General features: G+C 37.6%; 1 protein-coding gene across 1 annotated transcript in view; it reads left to right on the top strand.

The window, feature by feature from the left end:
- LOC130083526 (testis-expressed protein 264 homolog) overlaps positions 1 to 25,874 on the top strand; it is a 44,330-nt gene that overhangs the window by 4,898 nt on the left and 13,558 nt on the right. The window contains exon 2 of the mRNA XM_056248600.1: positions 4,482 to 4,703. Coding sequence (XP_056104575.1) covers positions 4,482 to 4,703 — 222 coding nt within the window. The remainder of the gene's footprint in view (positions 1 to 4,481; positions 4,704 to 25,874) is intronic.

Below are 25,874 nucleotides of genomic sequence, written 5' to 3'. Positions count from 1 at the left end.
TCCCTAAGTGACGGAGAGTTTTAGGGTTTGCTCTTTCTCTGTTCTTCACGTCTGCTTTTTGAGAGTCAGTCAAAAAGATGAGAAGAAAAAATAGGTGCACCAGATGCTTGTGTCGAAGGCTTTTATTAGAGTAGGTGTTGTTGTAATTTGAGTAGGCCTATATTTCTGCTGGATTTTTGAAGTATGCGTGTATGCTGGTGCTAGTATTGCTCATTCCATAGCACAAGTGGAGGGATTTACGATGGTTCTGTGATGTGAATGGACTAACTAAGGGGTCTGTAATATCAAGGCAAAATGTTATGACATGTCAGAGAAATTGTCCAAAAATGTTACATTTAGGAGGAGTCTTTTTACCTTATGTACCACTTAAGAGTGCATATGAGCAGCTTAAAGGGTTAGTTCAGCCCCCCCAAAAAAATTCTGTCATCATTTGCTCACCTTCATGTCATTATAACATTATTATATTAAAAACATTTTTCAAAAAACGAAAATTAAATGTTGCCTTGTCAACTAATTGAATAAATAAATTTAAGTTGACAAATGGAAAATGGAAATGAAAACTGAAAATTTGAAAATAAATAATTAAAATTATTAATATGATAGTATATAAATAATACTAAAATAACACTGGTTCACTACCTGTATGACTTTAGTCCCTCTGTGGAACAAAAAAAAAGAAGATATTTTGAAAGTAATTGTGGTTTTAAACAACATTGGACACCATTGCTTTTCATTATGGACAAAAAGAATCCAGTGAGATCATGATGTTTTTAGAACGACATGATAGATTACTCAATTTGTAGGTGAACTATCCCTTCAAGAGTACCATTAGGTATTAATTTGCACCCTTTAGGAGTAGGTAAGGTACAAAGTGTGTCTTTGAGGGTACATTCCCAATGGCAAGCTAAAGGTACCATTGTTTTACACATTTTTCTGACAGTGTGCCTTACTGTTACTGAAAAGTTTGTATTTTAAAATCACCCGTGAGGTACATACTTCATGCTTTGTAGCTTGCAAATAAACCGGTGTTCTGTCTGTGACACCAGGAAGTTAACTTGATTGAAAGCTAATTTTATATTCTGGCTTGTAACAGAAAGATGCCGAGATGCCTTTAACTCATGTCAAAGAAGGGCCCTAACTGAGCGCTTTCTGTTATTGACAACTGTGAATTATTTGATGAGCTTGATAGCTTATTGTGATCATCTTAACGATTCATCACTCCTGATTAAATCTGACTAGTGACAGAAAAGATAATGTCAACAGACTGCCATTTTCAGTAAGGAACTTAAGCATCCTGTTGTCAACAGACGTCTTGTAACAGAATTCCAACTGGCTCTCGCCATCAAAACTATTAGTATTTTCACAGCATCCTGGCTGTCTGAGGATGGCAGGAACATGAAAAGGCAGTCCACTGTGAAGATGCGGATAGCGGCAGTGACAGCGAGGGCTTTTTAAAGTGCGTCTGAAGTGATGAATAAATGAGTCTGCCTTTCCGAGGTATTTTGGAGTCATTTTCCCAGAGGACTGCTGCAACGCCGTATAACCTCAGTGACATTTCGCACATTTGCCTGAAATGGATTTGACTGCTGCTTGACAAGTAAAACGACAAAAGTAAAACAGAACCGCTACGCTGACAGTTACATATGCTCATCAGTACTTCTGTCGTCCTGTCAGTTCAGTGTCTTGAATTATCTTTTCTCGCCATATTTCAATGTCTACAAGCTTTCTTTTCAGATGTTTACCTCAGTCGGGACTAAACATGCCACCCTACGGTTAACCCTCCTTCCTGTACCCACATTGCAACTCTAAATCCAATTAGTCTGTATGAGCTTTTCCAGTTGTCGGCAGGAACGTGTGATTTTTGTAGTATGACTTACTGGTATTTTGATTGGTAGTTTATTGTAATGTGTGGTATATGATGTAGTGGTTAAGGCTCAGTGAAGCCTAAAAGTCATTTGGTTGCTGGTTTGACTCCACAAGCCCATCACCATTTTGCCTTCAAAGGAACGAAACAAGATACTCAATGAAAAATAATGTAGGGCCGTCGGGATTAAATTATAAAAAAATTTAGTGCTGTCAAATCAATTAATCGCGATTAATCGCAGGTAACAAAAGTTTGTGTTTATATATGTTATATATTTGTGTGTGTATGTGTATACTATATACACTGTATCCATACATATATGTGTGTGTGTAAACACAAACACACACACACAGACATACCGTCCTTCGGATGAGACGTTAAACAGAGGCCCTGACTCTCTGTGGTCATTAAAAATCCCATGGCACTTCTCGTAAAGAGTAGGGGTGTAACCCCGGTGTCCTGTCCACATTCCACCCATTGGCCTCTGCCAATCATGGCCTCCTAATAATCCCCATCCACTGAATTGGCTCTATCACTCTCTCTCCTCTCCAACTATAGCTGGTGTGTGGTGAGCGCACTGGCGCCGTTGTACTGTGGCTGCCGTCGCATCATCCAAGTGGATGCTGCACACTGGTGCTGGTTGAGGAGAGACCCCCTGATATGATTGTAAAGCGTTTTGGGTGTACAGTAGTACATATGAAAGCGCTATATAAATGCCTCATTCATTCATTCATATAAATCTACACACATTATATAAACACAAACTTTTATGTTAGATGCGATTAACCGCAACTAATCTATTTGACAGCCCTAAGATTGTTTTTTTTTTATGTTTTGGAATAACATGCACTAATGAATCGTTGTTTCTGCTCCCCTGCAATATTTGACATCATTTAAAAAAAGAAACTTTGACAAAACTGTTGACAGAACATGGTCTCTGGCAATTCAGAGTTTTTGTTGTTGTGGTCTCATTTATTTATAATCTAATGCCGTGTTGGGAGAGACTTAGTCACAATCTGTGTCAAAGCCTTTGAGTAAATGGAGGCTTAGTGACAGGCCAGTCTGTTAAAACACACTCCCCGTGAGCAACACCTGCTGGGAGCGCACCAGGAAACAAGACCTCCCGCAGACCTGGGCCGCAGAACGCTCCTGCTGTGAGTAGACTACTTAAAGAATTACGAAGAGTTGGGCTGTAGAACGATTGCACACATAAAAGAAAACTAAAACCAGTTTAATTGATCTGGTTATCTGCTTTTCTGACTGATGTTTTATCTGACTGGCAGTGCAATTTATTCCTGGAAGGCTCGGCAGGAGGCCGGAAGTGACCCAGAAGACTACAAGAGGAATGAACACTTTCCTCCAAATGAAAAGAGGGATGTTCTGGGAACTGTTGCAGCCTCTTTTCTAAACAGACCTTCATCTGTCACAGTCTGTCTTCAGTGAGCTAGCCCTCTTCCCTCCGAATCCTCGAGGGACCTGAACCTGGGTCAAACAATCCATCTCAAATTTCCCCGGTGCCCTCATTTGCAAGCGTATATGCCTTCAGTTGGTAAAAGCAAGAGGCGTGCATGAAAAGTGACTGTTGTGCATCCGTCCACACTGGTCTCGAAGCTGCCAAACACTATGCACCATCTTATCAAACTATAGCTTCGTTGTTGTTTTTTCGCCACACAATGCCACCTGCTCATGCAACTCCATCTAATCCCGTATTTATATGCTTTTTCAGCCGTGGCTTTGTTTATTCTCATTAAGCTAGCTTTTCCTCTGTGACTCACTGAATCATGGACACGTTCCCCGTTGTCTTTGAACACAACTGCGCAAGCAAGAGTTTTTCCTGCTTATTTGTTGCATAAGATAAGCCTTGTGAGAGGTGTATGGCTCTTTTTGCTGATTACTGCAGGCAGTTGATGGGTTTTAATGGGGTTGGGAAAGTTTTTTTGTGGATATGCTGTTTGGGAAGATCAGTGTTTGTTGGCAAGAGAAGTGTTTATTGTCTTTGATATAAGCCTGCTTTATTGCTAATGTTATTTGAAAAGGTTTCTTAAGCTCACCAAGGATGCATTTATTTGATCAAAAATACAGTAAAAATTGTGAAATATTATTATAATTTAAAATAACTGTTTTCTATTTGAATATATTTGAAAATGTAATTTATTCCTATGATGCAAAGCTGAATTTTCAGCATCATTACTCCAGTCTTCAGCGTCACATGATCCTTCAGAAATCATAATATGCTGATTTGGTGATCCAGAAACATTCCTTCTTATTATCAATGTTGAAAACAGTTGTGCTTCTCAATATTTTTTTCTTAACCCTACATTTACTGTCAATTTTGATCAATTTCATGCATCCTTGGTGAATAAATGTATTAATTTCTTTTCTTTTTTTAATCTTGTATGAGTGGGCTATATCCTGCTAACAATGCATTTAATTTTAAATGCTTGACTATGACAAGATTATTTGAAATAGTTTCTTCTTCTGCAATATTGTATTATTTACTGTACATCTTGCAGTGCTTCTATTTTCTTTTTCATTATTGTCTTCATTGATGAAATAAAAACCTTTCACAAGATTTCAATATTCACACTGGTTCTACTTTACGAAATGTGTGTTGTAGGTTCCAGCACAGAAGTGTCGCTATGCTGTGGGCAGTATTCTGAGTGAAGGTGAGGACAGGCCCAATGAGGGCCAGCAGCAGCTGTACGAGAAGCACGGTTTTCGGGTTTTCTCTTTCCCAGAGGTTACACATGTCGTCACGGCCTCCTTCCCTCACCGAACCCCTCTCTCTATTTTCCTGGGGGTACAGAGGGTCTATCCACAGCTGAACTACTACATCAAGGTAAATTCCTCTTCTTCATCATTCACCAAATGCCTGCTCTCTAAAATTCAAAGCTTTACAACTTCACTTGAATGCTGTGTTTGTGCAGTAACTTCGACATGAGTGGTGTATTGCCGCATAGAGGTTGTGAGGGAATGAACGCCGAGTTTGTTAGTGTTTTTGGACTATCTAGAGGGATGGAGACAGTAATTATTAAGCAGTAGATTTAATCATAGCAATTAAGGACAAAAAGAGAGAATTGCAGGGGATGAGGGCAAAGACAGCAACAAATGAGAGTTGCAGGACTGCGAATTGGGTAGGAGGTAAATGGAGAGATGGTGCATAAGGACAGAAAGTAGGGGTGTGCAAAAAAATCGATTCACATTTGAATCGCGATTCAATCTTTACCGAATCAGAATCGATTCATAGAATTCCAAAAATCGATTCATATATATTTTTTTAATGGCATGCACGGGCGGAGTGGGAATCGGGTGAGTCGGGACTTTTACCGGTGGTCCGGTAGTGTTTCGAGGCCGCGAGGGCCGGTCTGATAAACAGTTACATTGCAAGTTCTTGCCGCACGCTGGTCAAACTGCAGCCTCTCTGCTCAACCCGTAAATAAATGCATCGATCCGCAGATCTTATGTTTGAGTTCTGTAGATCTTTTGCCAAGCGTGTCAGAGGTTACGGGTTCTAAACCGCACTCGTATAGTTTTTTCTCTCTCTCTCATCAAAACCCAATATGTTCATCACGTTTGTGTGCATTTTATTTTGTGATTGCACCGGAGTCTCCACAACGGCGATAGATTGAAGCGCGTGTCCGAGTGAAGACTGCGCGAGCCACAGAGAACACTGTATCCATGACACTGATAGCAGCGGACACGAGCGCGCAGCTTGATTTCAAAAACAACAGATCTCTTATTTAATAGCGAACTAAATGAATGCTCTGCTAGTTAACTGGAGATACCCGCAAATTACGCCTATGATCGACTTCACTGGATCTAAACAAATCAATCTAACCATAGATGTTACCAGTAGCGGTGGCTTTTTAAAATAATTCTGCAAGGGTTCTATGACATTAGTATATATTTTTAGGAAGTTCAATGTGCCCAGTCGAGTTCACATTTCAACAGTCAGCTGGTAGCTGAAGTAGTCTTTAAACCACATTGTTTGATCTGACTACAGCACTTTAAAGCTAAATGTAAAAGCTTTTTATTTAAGTTTTATTTTAAACTTGAATTAAATGTATTTGAAAGCTGGCCAAAGCTTGGCACTTTGCACTTATTAGTTGCAAAAGTTTTTATTTTTGTATGAAAACATATAAAGTAATATCAAACTACATTTAATTTGTTGTGGTTTTTTTTCTTTTAAATTGTGTCTACTGCAATCAATCACATGGAAAAAGTAAACTACATTTATATACTGTGAATCGTTTTTTGAATCGAGAATCGTTTTTGAATCGAAAATCGATTTTGAATCGAATCTTGAGACAAAAAATCGGTATCGAATCGAATCGTGACATTTTCTGAATCGTGCACCCCTAACAGAAAGGTTTGCTGTTGAAGGGAAAGCTGATCTCAGATTAAAGATGCACACTCAAAAGTTCTTTATCGTTCTTTGATTAGGGGTAAAAAGATGTTTGAAATACCTTTGCAGCGATATACTGTTAGCAAATATCCCAACTGCAACCACGCTGCTGAGAGCAGCATATTTAGATGAATATGTAAATATGTGCTGCACGCTTTCTTCTCAATAACAAAATAAACACACAACAAAAATGACAACGGTGAGAAAACAGAAGTTAAGAAAGCATCCGATCAAACCGATGTGCATGTGTTTGCACCAGCTCCAGTTTGAGTCGTCACTTCACGCTTATTTATATTGCACCTTATAGAATGAATTGCTGTAAAGCAAGCAGCTGTACAGTATTAAACATGAAAAAATAGTCTCTGTGTCGCTTTCGTTTAGAATTACAGATAAAGCATCTCTGACTTTTTTATTCGCTCTGACTTCGACGGACTGAACAGAACAAATGAACCAGAGAAGATTACCACGTCAAGGAAGGCGGAGCTTCAGAGCACACAATCCTATTATGTAATCGCAATGGACCAATGGTAGTTTGAAAGTGTTTGCAAGTCGGAGCAAACCTTTCCCGAAATTTGGCTTTGGAGAGCTGTTTCGAACTCCCGAAATGAACTCTAAATGAATGTGGTGCTCAAATGGGCAATACAAGTTTGAGTCATTTCCCGATACCCCTAAACGCCAGATTTTGTAAACTAAACAATTATTTATTTTTTCAATTTGAAAAAAATGTGTGTTGTGCTTGCCTAATCACTGGCTCGTTGCTAAGGTGTTGTCAAGGTGTTCTAAGTGTTTTCAGAGGCAATTTTGATGGCCATCACATTTTCTCCATACTGTGTGCGCGCGTGTGCGTGTGTGTGTGTGAGCGTGTGTGTGTGTGCGCGCATCCTCAACTCTCCCCACCATCTGCCCTGATGCAGCCTCAGTGTGAACGCAGCCAACAGACTCATGCTCCTTCAGCCTTTAGATCTGTCTGCTCAGCTGCTAGATTGCTTATCTCCTCCTGTTTGAGTCCTTCCCCTTGCCTTTTTCATGCATGTTTACTTTCTGTCGCTTATAGAAATCTTGATACCATCAACTTGCAGTTATAGGCTTAAGAAAGTCTGAAGAACATTTGTGTAGACCAATTGGAGTTAAATGCTGAAATCCATTATCTCAACCACTAGGGATCATCATTATATTAAATTATTCCATCTGTTTGGAAATTGTTTTAGTAAGTATGGGCTAAGACCAAGCTTCAGATTATTTAAAACATCTTTAGCATTATTCTAGTAGATGTTTGTGGTCTTTAATGTGAAGCACTTAATTTGTAGTTGCCTCAAGAAGATCTATTGATGCAGTGTGATAGACTTTCAAGAAAAACTGAGATTGTATTTAAGATTGTATTACATGTCTGAATTATCAATTATTAACGTGCGCTTCCTTATACAATGTTGTTTGTCTTGAATGAGTGCACCAAGAAGTTAGCTGTGGGATTATGGAGGATTTGGCTTGTGCGTGATGTCTCAGAATTGAGAATGTGAGAATTGAGATATGGATTTTTCCAGAAAGGTGGGCTACAGATTAGAGTTAAATCATTTCTATATTAGGGATGTGCAAAGTATACTCTACTATTCAAAAGTTTGGGGTTGGCAAGTCTTTTATGCTGCATTTTTCTTTTTCTTTTTTCTTTTTTTTTTTGCAATATCACAATTTAAGTTTAAAAAAAAAAAAAAAAAAAGCATTTTAATGTTTTTTTAAAAAAGTATTTTTTTTTTCTTGGGATGTAACACTGGAGTAATGGCTGCTGAAATTCAGCTTTATATTTCAGCAGCCATTACTCCAGTCTTCAGTGTCACATGATCCTTCAGATATTATTATCAATGTTGAAAACAGTTGTGCTGCTTAATATTTTTGTAGAAACTGTGATGCATTTTTATTCAGGATTATTTAATGAATAGAAACCTCAAAGAAAGCGGCATTTATTTGAAATAAAAAAAACTTTTGTAGCATTATAAATGTCTTTACTGACACTTATGATCACTGTAATGAATCCTTGCTGAATAAAAATATTGATTTAGTATTAGTATTTGTCATATTATTAGTGTTGACCCCAAACTTTTGTACAGTAGTATATAATAATAATTTGTTACATTTATATAGCGCTTCTCTTGGCACTCAAAACACACTTTATATATGGAAGGGGGGAATTTCTTCTGGTCTCCTCCTGACCGCTTTTTCTGAAAGTGTATAAGTAAATAAAATAAAAATCATCTTTCCTGATTAAAGTCCTTAGCTAAAGCACTCTGGCAGCATGTTTGCAGCTAAAAAATATAAAAACAAACAGTAATGCACTTAGCTGCTTGTTGCATGGTCTGTTTCTCTATCAAAGTCTTCTACAATATGCTGTCGTGTTCAGCAAGTAAGGAGGAAAAAACGTTCTTTTTGATCTCATCAAGCATCGCAGACAGCCACAACTCTTTTGAATAAAACCCGAGATTCAGATCCAACGTGCCTTTGTTTTCGTTACATAACCCAATTTACACAGTATATCACCATACATTGCATAGGCATCAAATCACGAGAGACCCGACCCTAATCGACACCTAGGAGCCTGCCAAACAGAGTTTTTTCTAGAGCCAACATTCGTTCTGCTCTCTTGATGCATCACAGTCACTTTTAAATATATCTTTTAGAAGCGAATTTCCATTTTAAACAGCCCTCTCTTTTTACTTCAACAAAAGGCAAATATTTCTCATCATGAATAATCCATGGCAGAGGCCGTCTGTCCGTAGCTTGTGTGGGCTGCAGATGATTGAACTTTGCGTACAGTAAGAATGAGTAATTTGAAGGCAGTTGGTGATGTGAGACGGAAGGTTGGTCCTCTCTTGTTCGTGGGCAGATTGCACAGAGACGCTTCTAATTCTGACTGGGACAGTATAAGGGAATCCCTATGGCAACCAGACCCATTTCTGGAGAGGTCGTTCAAGTGGGAACCTTGTTCTGCTTTCTTTGTGTTTTATAATGTGCACAATAAAGTAAGATTTTGGTATCGCGTGACCAGAATATATCATTCTTCACCCTTGATTTAACAGAATCGTGCATGCTTTTTGGTCACAGTTACTTGCTAAGGCAAGCATCATTATTACTGTTCTTAAGCTTAGAGTTTATGGATTTAAACAAACCTATAAGACTAACTGTCTGAACTGTTCCATGCAATTAAATGAAACCTTATTGAACATATTTGTTGCAGTGTTGTATGATTTCATGTTATGCGTACTATAGATACAATTAAAAATGTCGGAGAATTTTTTTCAAAGATTTAAATGCATAACTATATTTTAACATTCAAATTATTTTTTTTAGTTTAAATTAAAAAATGGAAAAATTAATGTTCAGGATCTGTATTTCTGTACAATTATGGGCAATTAAAATTATTCATACCAATGCAAATGGATTTAGTAAACTGAAAAATGTTTGCAAATGTAAATTGTCTGATTATTTACAGCATAATAACAATGATGATGATAATAAATCATGACAAATTGTTTAATTTGCTCAATAGAAAATCATTTTTTTTGAGTAAATGTATACATTTTTGCCAAGTTTAAAAAATCCTATAAATTTTGCGTTGGAGGATGGACCCAAGGAATTGTTTTACTTTAAATATGTTATATTATCTTCAAAAATGTTTCCAAAAAAACCTCACCACACGCGTCCTCACTAGACATGCGTGACTTGTTCCATGTCAATTCAAGCTCATTTTGTCATTTGATGCAGACAACCCATTAACAACCGTTTCTGATACGCTGACCTGAGTTTAACACTTCCGGGAATCATCACACAACCGTCAGACATCCTGACAGCATAGAGAACAAGCTTTCACATCAATCGTATAACACACACACGTCACGCAGAACTTCAATAGTCCTCATCTAAGGCAGGAAGGGCAAGAGATGGCAGAAAGTGTCTGTCTGGACATCATGATTGAATGAATGGGATCAATATTTGGTCAGTCTCAGCCTTTCATTTTCTCTTACGTGAGTACACAGGAGAAACAGCATCTTTTTAAGACTCTGCTGCTGCTTGCTTCCCTGCTCTCCTGCTGGTCTGTATTGATCCAGGAGGTTTAGGTTACCTGTGCTGAGATAACACTACATGCTCATTATGACTTGGTCTTTTCCTAACCTCAGTCCTGCTAATTGATTTCTTCTCGAGACACAACGGTAGTTCATTGATCCAGATCAAATCTAAAACACATGGTATTAAGGGCAATTGTTTAGTACTTTTTGACAATATTATCTCTCCACTGCAGTTCAGTATTTTGGTAATTATAATTCACTCATTAGTTGATGTTTTGTTTTCTGGGAAAGCTTTAGTCATACGCACTGAAAATCATAATTAATTATTTGAATATGTCATTGTTTATGTTCAAAATGTTCTTAGTAATAATAAATCGCTGAACTATGTTGTTTTGTCTTAGTGTTGCCGAAGCCATAATGAGGATACGCTTGCTGTTAAATTGGCTCGTTCCAGTTATATTCCCGATTATAATGGGAATCTTTAAAGTAACGAGCACATATTCAAGATTGAACCCTCCTAATTAAGGCTTCATTATTCAAGTTGCGAACTGTGAAAATAAAGACTAAAGAACAGAAAAAAAGTCAAACGAATGCATAAATTATTATTATTAGATGTTCCACTATAGGCACTGTGTTAAAATGTAAATGATCAAGTAGCATAATAGTGACCCAGTTGCAATGTGGGGGAAAAAAACATGGTTGGATTAGCCAAACTTCTTTTGCCAAAAAATGAGTGTGGCGCAAATCTAACACCTCAGAAAACACTACTTACTGTGAAATATGGCGGAGTTAGCATCATGCTGTGGGGTGGCTTTTCATTATCTGGGACTAGGTGTCTTGTTAAAACAGAAGGAAAAACGAATGGTGAAATATCCAGGAAACTTTTGCAAGATAACCTAGATAAACTGACTCTTGGGCGAAAGTTCATTATCTGAACTGGATGAATAGTGGCTGACAGACAGTCCAATTCAAGAATCTGTGGCACTATTTGGGAAATCCAGTGCACAGGTGACATTTGACTAACTAGAACAACTGTTGCAACTTCAGCCAAAGTTACATCTGAACTATGTGAAGTAGTTCTAAGACCCCATTTACACCTGGTATTAAAATGCGATCTGTATCCAGATAAGTTATCCGGATAATAAAAATGCAAGGTGTAAATACGTTGTGATCGGATCTGCCTGACCACATCTGGAGGTAGTCTGGCTCGCATTGTGTTCGGAACTTCGGATCTTTACTAGGTGTAAACGCAATCTGGTTGTTGAAACCACATATGTATATTTTACTCCTCCCAAAAATGCTAAAAAAATAAACGTGTGAGAGTGTTATATAGGCTATATTTCATGTCAGATATGACGACGCTACTGCAACACGCATTACCGCAGATGAGCAGCTGAGCGTATTCATCAGCAAACATCGCAAATAAAAGTGAAAGTAAGTCACAGACGCTTAACACACAACCATGTTCAAGTAAAGAAACGAAATTATCTTACCAGGGCTGTTGCCACTCTCTCTTATTACTGTCTTTGATTTTGAAATGAGCTGATGATCAATAAAATGCAGCTCACATCTGTTGCTTTCGGTGGCGTGCAATCCATTAAAGGGGTCATATAATGCCATTTTTGTACAAGCTAATATGATTCTTTAGGGTCTAAATTAAAAGTTTTTAATATACTTTAATTAAAAATTCTCATTAGTATTGTAAGAAAACAGTTATTTTACCTGGTCAAAAACAGCTCTGTTTTCAGCACGCCGTTTTAGTGCATATGCCTTTAAATGATCATGAGCTTTGCTGACTCCGCCTCTCTGTTCTGTGCGTACACGTTTGTTACACAATAACCATAACGCCTTGTTCATTATAAACGTGGCACGTGGGATTATGAATTATATTGAGAACGTCGTACATAGAAAACATGCGGTAATGTACCCTGAGTGTAAACCTTAGACTCAGTCATTCATCGTGAAGCGTGCAAGCGATTTGCAAAGATATAAATATAAAGGTTAATAAAACGTTACACTCACTTCAGTTGTTCTAGAGGTTCAGCAGGAACACGAATAGCTGGTACTGATCCTTTATCAGCTTCTTAGCAAAACCAGCTTTATGACCCTCGTTTATAAAGCAGTCTGGTGAGAAATGATTCGCGCAAACATGAGAGCATTGACGTTGCTCGTGGGGAATATTCCCTTCGAAAACAAACTCAGCCACTGCGTCTTCAGCGGTTCGGATTTAGGAACATCAAAATGACTGTGTTCGTTATTACACCCAAGAACAGAACACCACAATCGCTTAGACGCCATTCTGCTCATAGACAGTGCTCCAGCATATCAACAATGACCGCTCCGGTCCGCGCAGACTATGATTGACAGCTCCCTCATGAGCGAGGGCGGGTCTGTGTTGAAACGCTCCTGTCAATCAACAATCGCGGGAGGGGCTTCCGAGCGTGTGACGTCACACGGTCGAACGGCTCGATTTGAGACAGGGGAAAACATATAAGGAGATAAAAACAAAAACACTGGATGGATTTTTATCATTATATGATGGTCGTGTACAGGCACTGCCAACACACATTTCAGTACAATCAACTTGAAAAAGTGCATGCACCATTATATGACCCCTTTAAATCTGCATATAGCGCGGGAGTTGAAGTTCGGATTTATATCCGTTTTGCAAAAGCACATTTATGTGGCCAGGTGTAAATGGAATCGGTAAGATCAGAACACTTATTATCCGGATAACTTATCTGGATACAGATTTCATTTTAATACCAGGTGTAAATGGGGTCTAAAAGTACCTCAAATGATTTAAGGCTAACTCCTGAACTGTCAGAATATTTCAATTGAGTATTTTATAACATACGACATCACACTGTAAAAAATGATCGTAATTTTAACGGTAAAAGACTGTAAAAATGCTACAGTGAAAAACTGTTAATTGGTTAACAGAAAGTTTCCTTACTATATACGGTAAATAACTGTGATAGATCTAACGGTACATTTAATGTAATTTTACTGTAAAATACTGTTAAATTTACAGTTTTTGAAAGTGAAAAGAACAACTCATTTTATAATTTACAGTGAAAAACCGTAAATTGACATTCCCACAATTCCCTGCATGACACTTCACATTTGATTTATTTTTGTTGAAATAACTATGTTTCTTCTTAGTTTTCTTAGTTATTTTCTAATAAGTTATGTACATTAGGGTTTTATGTTACATTTAATGTTGTTAAATTAATGTTTATAGCATTTTTAAAATTTCATGTGTGTTACCATGATGGTGTTTAATGTTTGTGTGAATAACACTGTGCAGCTTCAATATAATAGTTTTAACTTTCTCGTGGAAGAGTTGCTTGTGATGAGCTTTGATTTATCATGTGACTCTCATCACTGTTGTGATGGTTGTTGGTTGTCAGTGTATTGCAATGGTACAAAACAGATATTAATACTTCAATAAGTTGGTAAATTATCATTATATCAGATAATGAATTACGGTTTATTACTGTAACATTGAAGTTAAGTCTGTAAAACCAAAAACGTTGATACCGTATTTTTGACGGTGCACATTAAAGTCAACTTGGAATAAAAATTGATTGGTTAGTTTGCCTAGAAATTAAAATTGATCATTTACACGCATTGTCATTCCAAATTAATTTCTATTCCCTGTGGAACACAAAGGAGATGCGGATTTTTCTATACAATGTTGTTTGGGATCTGTTACTTTCAAAATATATGTGTTCTACAGAAGAAAGAAAGTCATACAGGTTTGGAACAACATGTGGGTGCTCTTGTGAAAAAGAAGTGAGCTTAATTGTATTGAAAGAGAGTACACTCTTGTGACTATGTTTAAGTAAGTGCACTTTGTAATAATGTCAAGTTTTACCTTAATATAAAGTTTTACTTTGTGTTGATTAACATGCTAAAGCACATGTGAGTTGATTGTAAATTTAACTGTAGTATGTTATTCAATTTTACATTTAACTAAAGTTAATATATTTTAAATGTATTAAATTGCAACTCCATCATTACAAATATATAACACTTTATTTTATGGTGACGTAGTTACACATGGCCACATGTACTTACTATAGTAATAAAAGTAAAGTATGCATAATTGCAAGTAACTTACCCTAACCGTAACTATTAATCAGTATTATTCGAGTAAGTACAATGTAACTACGTCACCTTTAAATACACAACACACAAGCTTCAACAGAAATTGCGTTTAAGTACATTTTAGTTTATTATAAATGCTTGTCAGTACACTTTAACCATATTTCAAAATGAAATGAAATTACATATCAAGATGTACTTAAATGAACCTAAAGTTCACCAAATTGCATTTAATATACATTTAAATTATAATAAAATTTCACTTAATAGCAATTAAGTGTCTGGAAAATTACATTCAGTTTGCATTTCGAATTATTTTAAAGTATATTATTTCCATAAGTACTCTTTTTAAAAGTGTAAAAAAAAAAAACTTGCATTGAAAACCTCCATAAACAAGGTGTTGCATGTAAGTTTGCTGTTTCCTGCTTGATTGTTGTCAGCTTGTCATGAACTCGCACCTCAAACTACTCAATATTCTTGATCGTGTGCGCAACTGTCTGCCTTGTCATCTGGAATATGTATTGCAATGTCTGATAGTCGGTACATCAGCACCTGGAATGTCAAATACTTTTGCTCTGATCAGAATTTTGATACTTTTCGCATTGTACCACACATTTATGTCTATCTAGCTGTGTCCGCCTCTCTATCTCTGTGTCCCTCTCCATCCTTCAGCATTAAGCCGAGAGTCCACAATCAAACAACCATGAACTTCTTGGACCAGGAGAAATGCTCTTCCAAATGCCACGGTGACATTTCAGCTCAAAAGCATCCTCTAAAGATTATTAGAGTAGGATGACAACATGAACCAAACCTTCCCACTGTTTGCTTACAAAAAAGCTCCATGTTTGATAATCTCCTATTGTCACGCTGCAGGAGAGATGCAACATATTTTTTGCAGCCTTTCCTCAATCCACACAAAGGTCCACAAAATGTGAGCATGTATAAGGAAAAGTTTAATTAAGATTAAATTCCCTTCCAGGGTGTTTTATTGGCATCTAGTTCGGATAGAATTGACAACCGGGTGTCACGCTGTGTTTTCACTGTCTCAGTTGCCTGGTTTCTTAATTAGCTGTTTGGTATTTCAGGTGAAGGGGTGTCATATTAGCAGAACGTGTGATGAATTTACACAAGCTACTTGTCTAGCCTGCTCTTCTCTGAATTTACCCCCTAAATAAATGAAGCAACTGTATTTGTTGCACACTTTTTTTAGTTTATAATGCGGGAGCAAGAAATAGAACTTTTAAAGGCTAACTTCACTGATTTGCAACCAGAATTGTCACAATGTCAGTAGTATATTTAAATGAAAATGTGTACTCTTTTTCTGTGTTACCTGTTTATTTGTCAGCAAAAGTATTTGAGAGCTCCAGTGCTTTAGAGAAAACTACCATACTTCCGCATTTTTGTATCCCAATGCATTATGTGCGTTGAAGTTTTCCTAAACCTTTTTGGTAAAAGGGAGCATCATAGCCCTTTTTCTCTGTTTTCTCTAGTCCTGTAGCACTTTTTAAAATTTCCTTTGTACTGCATAGACGGCAAAGTTTTAATAAAAGCCAGTCTTGGCAGCGGTGAATTACCCGTTTGATCTTGTTGAAGGATGTGCCCTTAATGTGTTTCTAATAATGCCCCTAAACACATCTGGTCAGCAGCATAATTGAAAGCCTTAAAGCCACTGTACTTAAACAAAATTGAGTTCTACCACTAAATTAAAATGACCATAATCTGTAAGTTATTTTTACACTGTATAGATTTAAAAACCATTAACCAATCAATCAATCAATCATGGAACAGCTTTGAAGGTGTTTCAGTCTGAACAGATCTTCCTTGATGAATAATTTATATAATCTTAAATAAACAAATAGATTATTTAAATTAAATAAATATAAATAAATAAATTCGTTATAAATAAATGAATAATCTATGTATTTATATATTTATTTATTTTAATAAATAAAACCTTAAAATCAAACATTTTAAATTTTCACTTATTTAAATTAAATAAATATAAATAGATTATTCATTTATTTATAACGAATTTATTTATTTAATTTATGTATTTATATGTTTATTTATTTTAATAAATAAAAGCTTAAAATCAAACATTTTAATTTTTCACCTATTTAAATTTACCAGTCAAAACTGTTGTTTTTACTGAAGAAAGTTACTAAAATAAAAAATATTATATAAAATAAATGTACATTTATTTATTCACCTATTCATTTTTTTTTAATTCTATCTATCTAATACATTTGTTTATTTATTTATAAAGAATTTATTTAACTATGCATTTATTTATTTTAATAAATAAATCTTAAAATCAAAAATGTTATTGTCTTATTTAAAATTTTCCTATTAAAGGTACTGAAATCAGAATCAGATTTCATACTAATATAAATCATACTAATATAAATTTACAGAAAGGCTTTATGATTATTAAGTTGTTTAGTAGTTATTCAATAATCATGCTTATTCTGACTGAAAGTGTCTGTTGAGTTGTAAGGATGCTGTTCACAAGATTGTTAGAGGTGCCCTCAGCATCCGCAGAGACTGCTGCACAGCTGTTGGACTTGAGGGCATTTTTGGGCACCCTGCAGGCCTAAGCCAAGATCATTGCTGGTAAAGGGCACAGACGGATACATGGAAAACCTGAAAGGTTGACTGGATAGTAGGTGTGTATGAATACTGTGTGTATTGACATTGCTGGCCTTTACCGCTGCCAGTGTTTGTGTGTTTCCCTCTAGACGCTCCACTGCCCACTCAGCCATATGGCCTTCCTGACCACAAGCCAAAGCTGATTGTGACCCATGACTAGACTGTCTAATGTGACTGAGAAGACGTAGCACACACACACACATCACGAGAGTAGTGTATTTTTATAGTTTGCTTCCAGGTGCAGACAGCGACACTTATTTCTAATTTGTGCTTTGAATCGTTTGTTTGTTTTCTATTCTTTTTTTCCCCCAGCTGTCACCACCCGTGGCTTCGCTGTTCCCCCCGTGTCATGAAATATTCATTAGTTTACTCCCTCTGTCACCTTATATTCCTTGCTGAATCATTAACACTCATTACTCTAGAACACTGGATATTTAAATCAGGCAGATTGGCTTTTTTACCCTTACAGAAAACTACTGTGGTTGTACCATGGCACTCAATGATTACCATATTAATATACCATGGTATTTAGGTTTGTATTTCAAATACCATGGTACAATTTATTTATTGGTTTTTGTGTGTGTACATGTGTTTCTATCCCGGTGGGGACTTAAACCTGAATCCACGCATACTCACGGGAACTCGTGTCACTGTGGGGACCTAAATTGAGGTCCCCATGGGTACACAAGCTTATAAATCATACAGAATGAGTTTTTTTTTTTAAATGTAAAAATGCTGAAAGTTTTGTGCGATGGGTAGGGTTAGTATAAGGGGACATAATGTACAGTTTGTACAGTATAAAAACCATTAAGTCTACGTAGAGTCCTCACAAAGATAGTGAACCGTGTGTGTGTGTGCTTTCAAATTGCTAATTGGCATTGGTTGTTAACATTTTAACATTGTATTTTAACATTATATTGCACAGAGATTGCTCATGAGACATAGGGACTTCAGGGATATGTTTTAGTTTTAACTTTGTCTTGGATGTTTCTCCTGAAATCTTATGCAACACTGCAAATGTCTTTACTGACACTTTTAATCAATTTAATGCATCCTTGCTGAATAAAATATTTTAATAAAAATTTTTTTTAAACTAACTGACCCCAAACTTTTGAACAATAGTGTATTGTCTACAGCTATTGCATATATTATTGACATTTTGATAGTATAGCCTATGGCGGGGCTAGGTTCGCCTGGCATCCATAGCCTACTCTCTAGCTTTGAAGTGGAAGTGTCTAATAAAGGGAATAAGATAATTCTCTCCAAATCTGTGACATTCACATATGTCAGATGTAATTAAAAATCTAGGAAAAGTTGAGAAATCTTATGTAAAAAAAAAAAGTTCCTGGCAGAGTTAGGAAGAGAGCTGCAGTGTGTGTGTGTGTGTGCGCACGCACATACTTGCCGGGACTGTGCGATATGAGACATTGGCGAGCGGCGGGTGTCTGGTCAGGCCACAAGAGAGACGCCAACACGTCCCTCTGCCTGGCCTGTTCCGTTCCAGCAGTTCAAACATGACTTTTGTCCCAGAGCCTGGGGGAGTCCAGGAACATTTGCGGGAAGTAAATGTCACATTTGAATATGATTGATCAGCCCTCTGTGCGAAAGTGGCTGAGAATTAAGATAAGATGAATCCGAAATTACTACACGAAGGGAGGGGACAGGATGATATTTGCATGGTTGTGGGGCTGAAAATTGATTATTTTTTTGTTTTTGAAGATTCAAGATGCTTGATGTTGTTGTTATCATCATGCATTAAATTACAAGGTAGATTTTTTGTTCCGCTTCCCTCGAGGGGTGTGGATGTTTCAGTCAAGCTGAAAGAAGTGTTATAATTCAGGACCTTAGCGAGTCGACGCATAAAACCAGTAATCTCCCATCAGCAATTGCAGGACACATGATCAACCCTGAATTAAAGAGGATTTGTGTTCGTAGCATCTGCAGTGAATGCGGAAGTAGATGCCATAGAGAGAGTCAAAGCTTTTGATTAGCTTAAATATTTAATGCTAGATGAATGTGTTTTTGGGTATGTGCCAGTGTGAGGTGAGAAGATGAAACAAGCTTGCTGATATGTCTTAAAATGGCGTGCTGGAGGCAGTCAAGCTGTGGCTGGAGGAGTGTGTGTAGGAGGGATTGTGTGTGTGTGTGTGTGTGTGTGTGTGTGGTGGTCATCGAGGTGTAAATGAAACCACTCTGACCCATGAGGTGAAAATGAACTAGGTGTTCTTGGCTTGTTGTATAGTCTGGTTTCGCTTGTTCCGCCTCTGTGTATATCATTCGTGCACTTTCTCCCTCTGGTTTCCTTTAGCCAAATCCCGGCTGGATCAGTCACACCTCTAGAGTGTTGACCGGATTCTTGTACAACCGTTTTGAAGAGCTAAGAGGATTTTGGGATGCTCCCTGTGTTCCCATTTCCCAACCACCTTCCACATTAGTACAAAATATAAAAATTTCACTTTTTATGTGTTGCTTATTAGACCTTAATTATGTACTGTTTCTTGGCATTGCATTAGCATTATTCTTCTTCTATGGCCAGGTCAGTTTGTAACAGTTTGGAGGGAATCTTGCCGAGAAAGTTAGCTAAAATCAAATTGTTTTACATTTCAAATGTTTTGGGTCAGTCTCTTTTTTTTTTTTTTTTTTTTTTTTTACAAAATATATATATATACAGCAAAGATGCATAAAATGTATTGAAAGTGACTGTAAAGGCATTTATAATTTCTATTTGGAACTTTCTATTCATCAAAGGTCTCAGAGATGATAGAGAGAGGAACTATAATTGTTTAAAGGTAGTAAACAAATCATTAGTAAGCAGTGCAACAATCCCCTATAAAGGATGAATAGGTAGATTTATTTATTTTCAACAAAGGCATTTTCCAGACATACTGATTAACTTCCAAGATTACAATATGTCCCTTCTTCTTCTTTTTTTTTTATTAATGTCTTTGATGTCATCTAATTCAAAGCCTTCTAGTTGTTTCTTGTATCGTCAAAGTTTATAAAACATTTGGGTTTGTGAAAGTTGACTTTAAGATTCTCAGCTTTGTTTTGTCTCGGTAAGGTCACCGTGATCTTTCATGTCTAGCCTTCCTTTTCTCAAAATCTGACCTTTCTATTGTGCGAAAAATAACAAAACTGGTTTTTAGATCCAAGTCAAAGGAACTTTGAGGTAGCTGTCTTTCATCTATGGTTAAGAGAAATTTAATTGCTGGGGTTAATTGGAGGGCTTCCCCATTAGAAATGTAGGCTATTGTGAGTTTGAGTAGCCCATGTTGGAGACTGGAATCTCTCAGTAATGATATGCACTGATTGGGATTCCTTGTCTTTCTCTCTCTCTCAGATAAAAAAAAAAACCTCCCTAATGATGGATTTTCTCATCAGATCTGTGTCTTTGGATGCTTCCCTCTCTCCCATTCCTTTTCTCTTTGGAATATCAAAGGATCTAATCTCCATGGAAATCTTTCCGAACGTTTCCTTGGTAACCATGGAGTTTCACATGGCTTAGATTCTCTTGTCTCATTTATAACGTTTCTCTTTGGAGGTTGGGAAAGTGATATAGTTCATGAAGTAGCCTTCATAAAAATGAGCAAAGATTTCAGTAGCCTATTATTGGCTATCCACTATCTGGTGCAGCATCTCCTGGAAAGGATGAAAGTGCTAGAGCCTCTTACAGTAAAATGTCAGAAGTTTGATGCACACTTTGGGAAGATTGTGGACAACATAATGATGGTACCATGGAAGATCTCTTCTTTCAGTCTGTTTCCTAAAATGTACTTTTATCTTGTCCTATGTGAAATATGAACACCTGTGTTTTACCTTCTCTTGGATTATTTCCGTTGTCCCTTAGAGCTTCTGGGTTGTTACATTCATCATGGAGAGTGATTCTCCATTTCCCAGCAAATAAGAAATTGTCTCTTTATTGATGGTCTGAAACACAGACATTTCTCAATCGTTCCTTAGTCATACGGCCCATTTTTCACTATTAGAGTAGTCGCAAGTCCTCCTTTTTTTTAAAGAAATGACAAAGGGGACCCTGCCAAACCTGTGAACTTCTCCTTCAAGATAACGCATGCAAATTTCAGCTTTCCTTCTTGTTTCCTGCCAGGGGATTTTCGACCAGACCTGTAATGAAATTTAGGGGCAGTGGACTGTGAGTTTGGAGTCTCAGGAGCTTAGAGGAGGACCAGAACCATTTAGCTTAAGGAAATGGCTTTGACAAAAGACCGAACACTGACACATCACTCGGGTCAGTGATTTACAAGGAAAGCCCAATTGAATGTATTTAGCCAGCGCAAATAGGCCACACTAATCTGAGAAAGCAAGTTTCTTCGAACAAAGTTGTTTGTGATCAAAGTCAGTGCTTTGTGCGCAACATTTTATAATGGAGTCTTTGTGATGTTAAAGCGTCGACTTGTGGTAAAGAAAGGACTGGGAGAAATGTATTCCATGTTGTTTGTGTGATACGTCAAATCTGATATTCCTAAAAGGGATGCGCCGTTATCGATAACTGATAGGCCTAATTCTTTATATTTGAAAGCCAATAACGATATATTGGCTGATAAATCCAAATTTTTATATAGTTTTCGAGAGCCTGATTACAAAACAAAAGTTTTACATCAGTTACAAAAAAGTTACAAATCAGTTTTAACAAAAGCCTGATTACAAAACAAAACTTCAATATAAATCAAACGAGAAAAAAAAATCGAATCATATTTCAAGCAATTCAAAACCATCATGGCAAACAGTACGCATAAGAAGCGTCTCAGCTAAAGGAAAGAATCCATTATTTATTGGCTTTAAGATATCAGCCAAATCTTCTAATCGGACCGATAACGATAACATTAAAACCGAACATATAATTCATTACATTTATATAGCGCTTTTCTTGGCACTCAAAGCGCTTTACAAGGGGGGATCTCCTCAACCACCACCAATGTGCAGCATCCACCTGGATGATGCAACGGCAGCCATATTGCGCCAGAACGCCCACCACACACCAGCTTACTGGTGGAGAGGAGACATAGTGATGAAGCCAATTGGTATATATATATGGGGATGATTAGGAGGCCATGATGGACAGAGGCCACTGGGCAAATTTGGCCAGGATGCCGGGGTTACACCCCTACTCTTTCGAAAGACATCCTGTGATTTTTTTTTATGACCACAGAGAGTCAGGGCCTCGGTTTAACGTCTCATCCGAAGGACAGTGCTCTTTGACAGTATAGTGTCCCCATTACCATACTGGGGCGTTAGGACCCACACAGACCACAGGGTGAGCACCCCCTACTGGCCTCACTAACACCTCTTCCAGCAGCAACCTGGTTTTCTCAGAAGGTCTCCCATCCAGGTACTAACCAGGCTCAACCCTGCTTAGCTTCAGTGGGCCACCAGTCTTGGGCTACAGGGTGATATGGCTGCTGGCGTATCAGACGATACCGATATGGTGTCCGATATATTGTGCATCCCTAATTCCTAATTGTTAAGCAATCATCACTTGTATTATTCCTCATACTTAAAGTTTGGGAATTTAACTAATCCCTAACCTGAATACCTCTAAGTGATTGGACCTTGTCCTTGATTTATTTATTTTTTTACTCATACTTTTTGCCAGATTAATGATGCAACGGGCAGAACTAGCTTAAAATCCTATACATTTACATAGTAGGAGAAATCTTAGCCTTATTTGGGTCTAGAATATCATAGATAGGGGGAAGTCTTTTGACCACCCAGAACACTAGTAGACACCTAGAAATGCACTAAACACTATTTAGAACAGCATAGAAACTGCACTTTCCTGGCAACCACCAACAAAACATTGCATTGTCTTCTAAAAATGTAGAATCTAGTTAATCTGTTAAACTATTGCATAATGTAATGTTTCTCCAAATAAATGTATGTTCTACCTGTTTTGTCAAAACAATGAGATACATTTGTAGCAGAAAACCTTACCTTGGATTTTTTTTTCTACAAGTGTCAAGATAAGAGAGTCCAAGACCTTTAAACATATTATTTTTAGAGATTGGCAGATAATGGTGATGGTTGTCTACCGCTGGTAAAGACACACTTGATGTCTGTCCCCCGTATTTACAGTGACGTCTGACAGTTGTCCACCCCATAATCCTGTAGATTACTGTCATTAAAGGAGGAGGACAAGAGCAGGTGTCGAAAGAGAAGAGTTCCACTGGACAGCAGCAGTCTATTGAGGAATATTAGGATATGATGTGTCTGGAGAAACTGAGTATTGGTTTAGCCTGTGAGGTTTGTGTGTGCACAGAATGTGGATCCTCTGAGATGGTACATCTTAAAATAAATTAAATATTTGTAAAATTTTAAATCATTTTAAGGGTGTTTCAGTTTCAGGGCAGGGCATTTTTTAGGGCAGCAGCTAAAAGGTTACTAGGGTTGCATCAGAAATGTATAAATTCTTACTTAAATTGAAAATAGAGGCTTAGTAACTACTAGCTAGTTTCCAACTAACTCTGAACTTTATTCAGCTGTGCCATTTGTTCTTCAGGCAGAACGTAGCTAGGTAACTAGCTGTAAGCTCTCTGTAAAGTAATGCATAGTCGCATAATAGCCTATGACGTTTACCCTCAATGATCCAATAGCAACCTTCAAATACTTGAGGAAAAGTTGTTTAAATACTGTGATTTTCAGTTTATCCTTCATTCCAACTTCTTTTACCTCATGTAACTAATGGTAAAAATTACCATTAAATACAGTAAAACTTAATCATGAATGACATAATAGGTATTTTTGTATGTAAATAACATTCAGAAACTGTATTTGAAATTATAATGTTTTCTCTCTTAAAATGTAAGCTGTGTGTATCATTGTTATATATGTCTAAATAATTGAAGTCTGTCAGGTAAAACAAGAGCTTATTGATGCAGTTCAGTCAGTCTACTATTTTATTCCAACTGTTACTCCTGATCGAAGGCTTCCGTAAATATTTTGTTTATGCATAGAGTTACGCTTCAACTAAGTTTAATGGTGCAACGCAAAAACATTTAGTAGTGTGTAACTTAGTGCCTATTTATGTCAAAACTAGGCTAAGTTGTAATTTATGCAACCGGCCCCAGGTTACTAGTGTTTTTTGGGAAGTTGATTGGAGGTCACGGTTCAAATCTGCCTTAAGTTTAAAGGAATAGTTCACCCAAAATTAAAATTCTGTCATTAAATACTCACCCTCGTTTTTTTTCAAACCCGTAACACTCTCGTTCATTTTCAGGACTTTTTTGAAGAAATCTGAGATCTTTCTGTTCCTCCATTGACAAGAGACACGATCGCCTTATATGATGAACAGATTGAATTTAGGCTTTTATTCACATATAATCATTCATCAGCGCAAATCAGTTGTGGTAAACGGAAGCTCAAGCAGGTTTGCTTGATGTGTGAGAACCATCATTCTCGTGTTACGCAGCACGTTTGAGCTTCAGCAAGAACCAATGAGGTTCATTCTCGTGTTACGCAGCACGTTTGAGCTTCAGCAAGAACCAATGAGGTTCATTCTAGTGTTACGCAGCACGTTTGAGCTTCAGCAAGAACCAATGAGGTTCATTCTCGTGTTACGCAGCACGTTTGAGCTTCAGCAAGAACCAATGAGGTTCATTCTCGTGTTACGCAGCACGTTTGAGCTTCAGCAAGAACCAATGAGGTTCATTCTCATGTTACGCAGCACGTTTGAGCTTCAGCAAGAACCAATGAGGTTCATTCTCGTGTTACGCAGCACGTTTGAGCTTCAGCAAGAACCAATGAGGTTCATTCTCGTGTTACGCAGCACGTTTGAGCTTCTGCAAGAACCAATGAGGTTAATTCTCGTGTTACGCAGCACGTTTGAGCTTCAGCAAGAACCAATGAGGTTCATTCTCGTGTTACGCAGCACGTTTGAGCTTCAGCAAGAACCAATGAGGTTCATTCTCGTGTTACGCAGCACGTTTGAGCTTCAGCAAGAACCAATGAGGTTCATTCTCGTGTTACGCAGCACGTTTGAGCTTCTGCAAGAACCAATGAGGTTAATTCTCGTGTTACGCAGCACGTTTGAGCTTCAGCAAGAACCAATGAGGTTCATTCTCGTGTTACGCAGCACGTTTGAGCTTCAGCAAGAACCAATGAGGTTCATTCTCGTGTTACGCAGCACGTTTGAGCTTCAGCAAGAACCAATGAGGTTCATTCTCGTGTTACGCAGCACGTTTGAGCTTCAGCAAGAACCAATGAGGTTCATTCTCGTGTTACGCAGCACGTTTGAGCTTCAGCAAGAACCAATGAGGTTAATTCTCGTGTTACGCAGCACGTTTGAGCTTCTGCAAGAACCAATGAGGTTAATTCTCGTGTTACGCAGCACGTTTGAGCTTCAGCAAGAACCAATGAGGTTCATTCTCGTGTTACGCAGCACGTTTGAGCTTCAGCAAGAACCAATGAGGTTCATTCTCGTGTTACGCAGCACGTTTGAGCTTCAGCAAGAACCAATGAGGTTCATTCTCGTGTTACGCAGCACGTTTGAGCTTCAGCAAGAACCAATGAGGTTCATTCTCGTGTTACGCAGCACGTTTGAGCTTCAGCAAGAACCAATGAGGTTCATTCTTGTGTTACGCAGCACGTTTGAGCTTCAGCAAGAACCAATGAGGTTCATTCTTGTGTTACGCAGCACGTTTGAGCTTCAGCAAGAACCAATGAGGTTCATTCTTGTGTTACGCAGCACGTTTGAGCTTCAGCAAGAACCAATGAGGTTAATTCTCGTGTTACGCAGCACGTTTGAGCTTCAGCAAGAACCAATGAGGTTCATTCTCGT

The sequence above is a fragment of the Rhinichthys klamathensis genome, unplaced genomic scaffold (genome assembly GCF_029890125.1).
Source record: "Rhinichthys klamathensis goyatoka isolate OS25496 unplaced genomic scaffold, OSU_Roscu_1.1 h1tg000056l_1, whole genome shotgun sequence".
Lineage (NCBI taxonomy): Eukaryota > Metazoa > Chordata > Actinopteri > Cypriniformes > Leuciscidae > Rhinichthys > Rhinichthys klamathensis.
The sequence above is the reverse complement of the archived record's forward strand: the minus strand, read 5'-3'. Positions and strand labels throughout refer to the sequence as shown.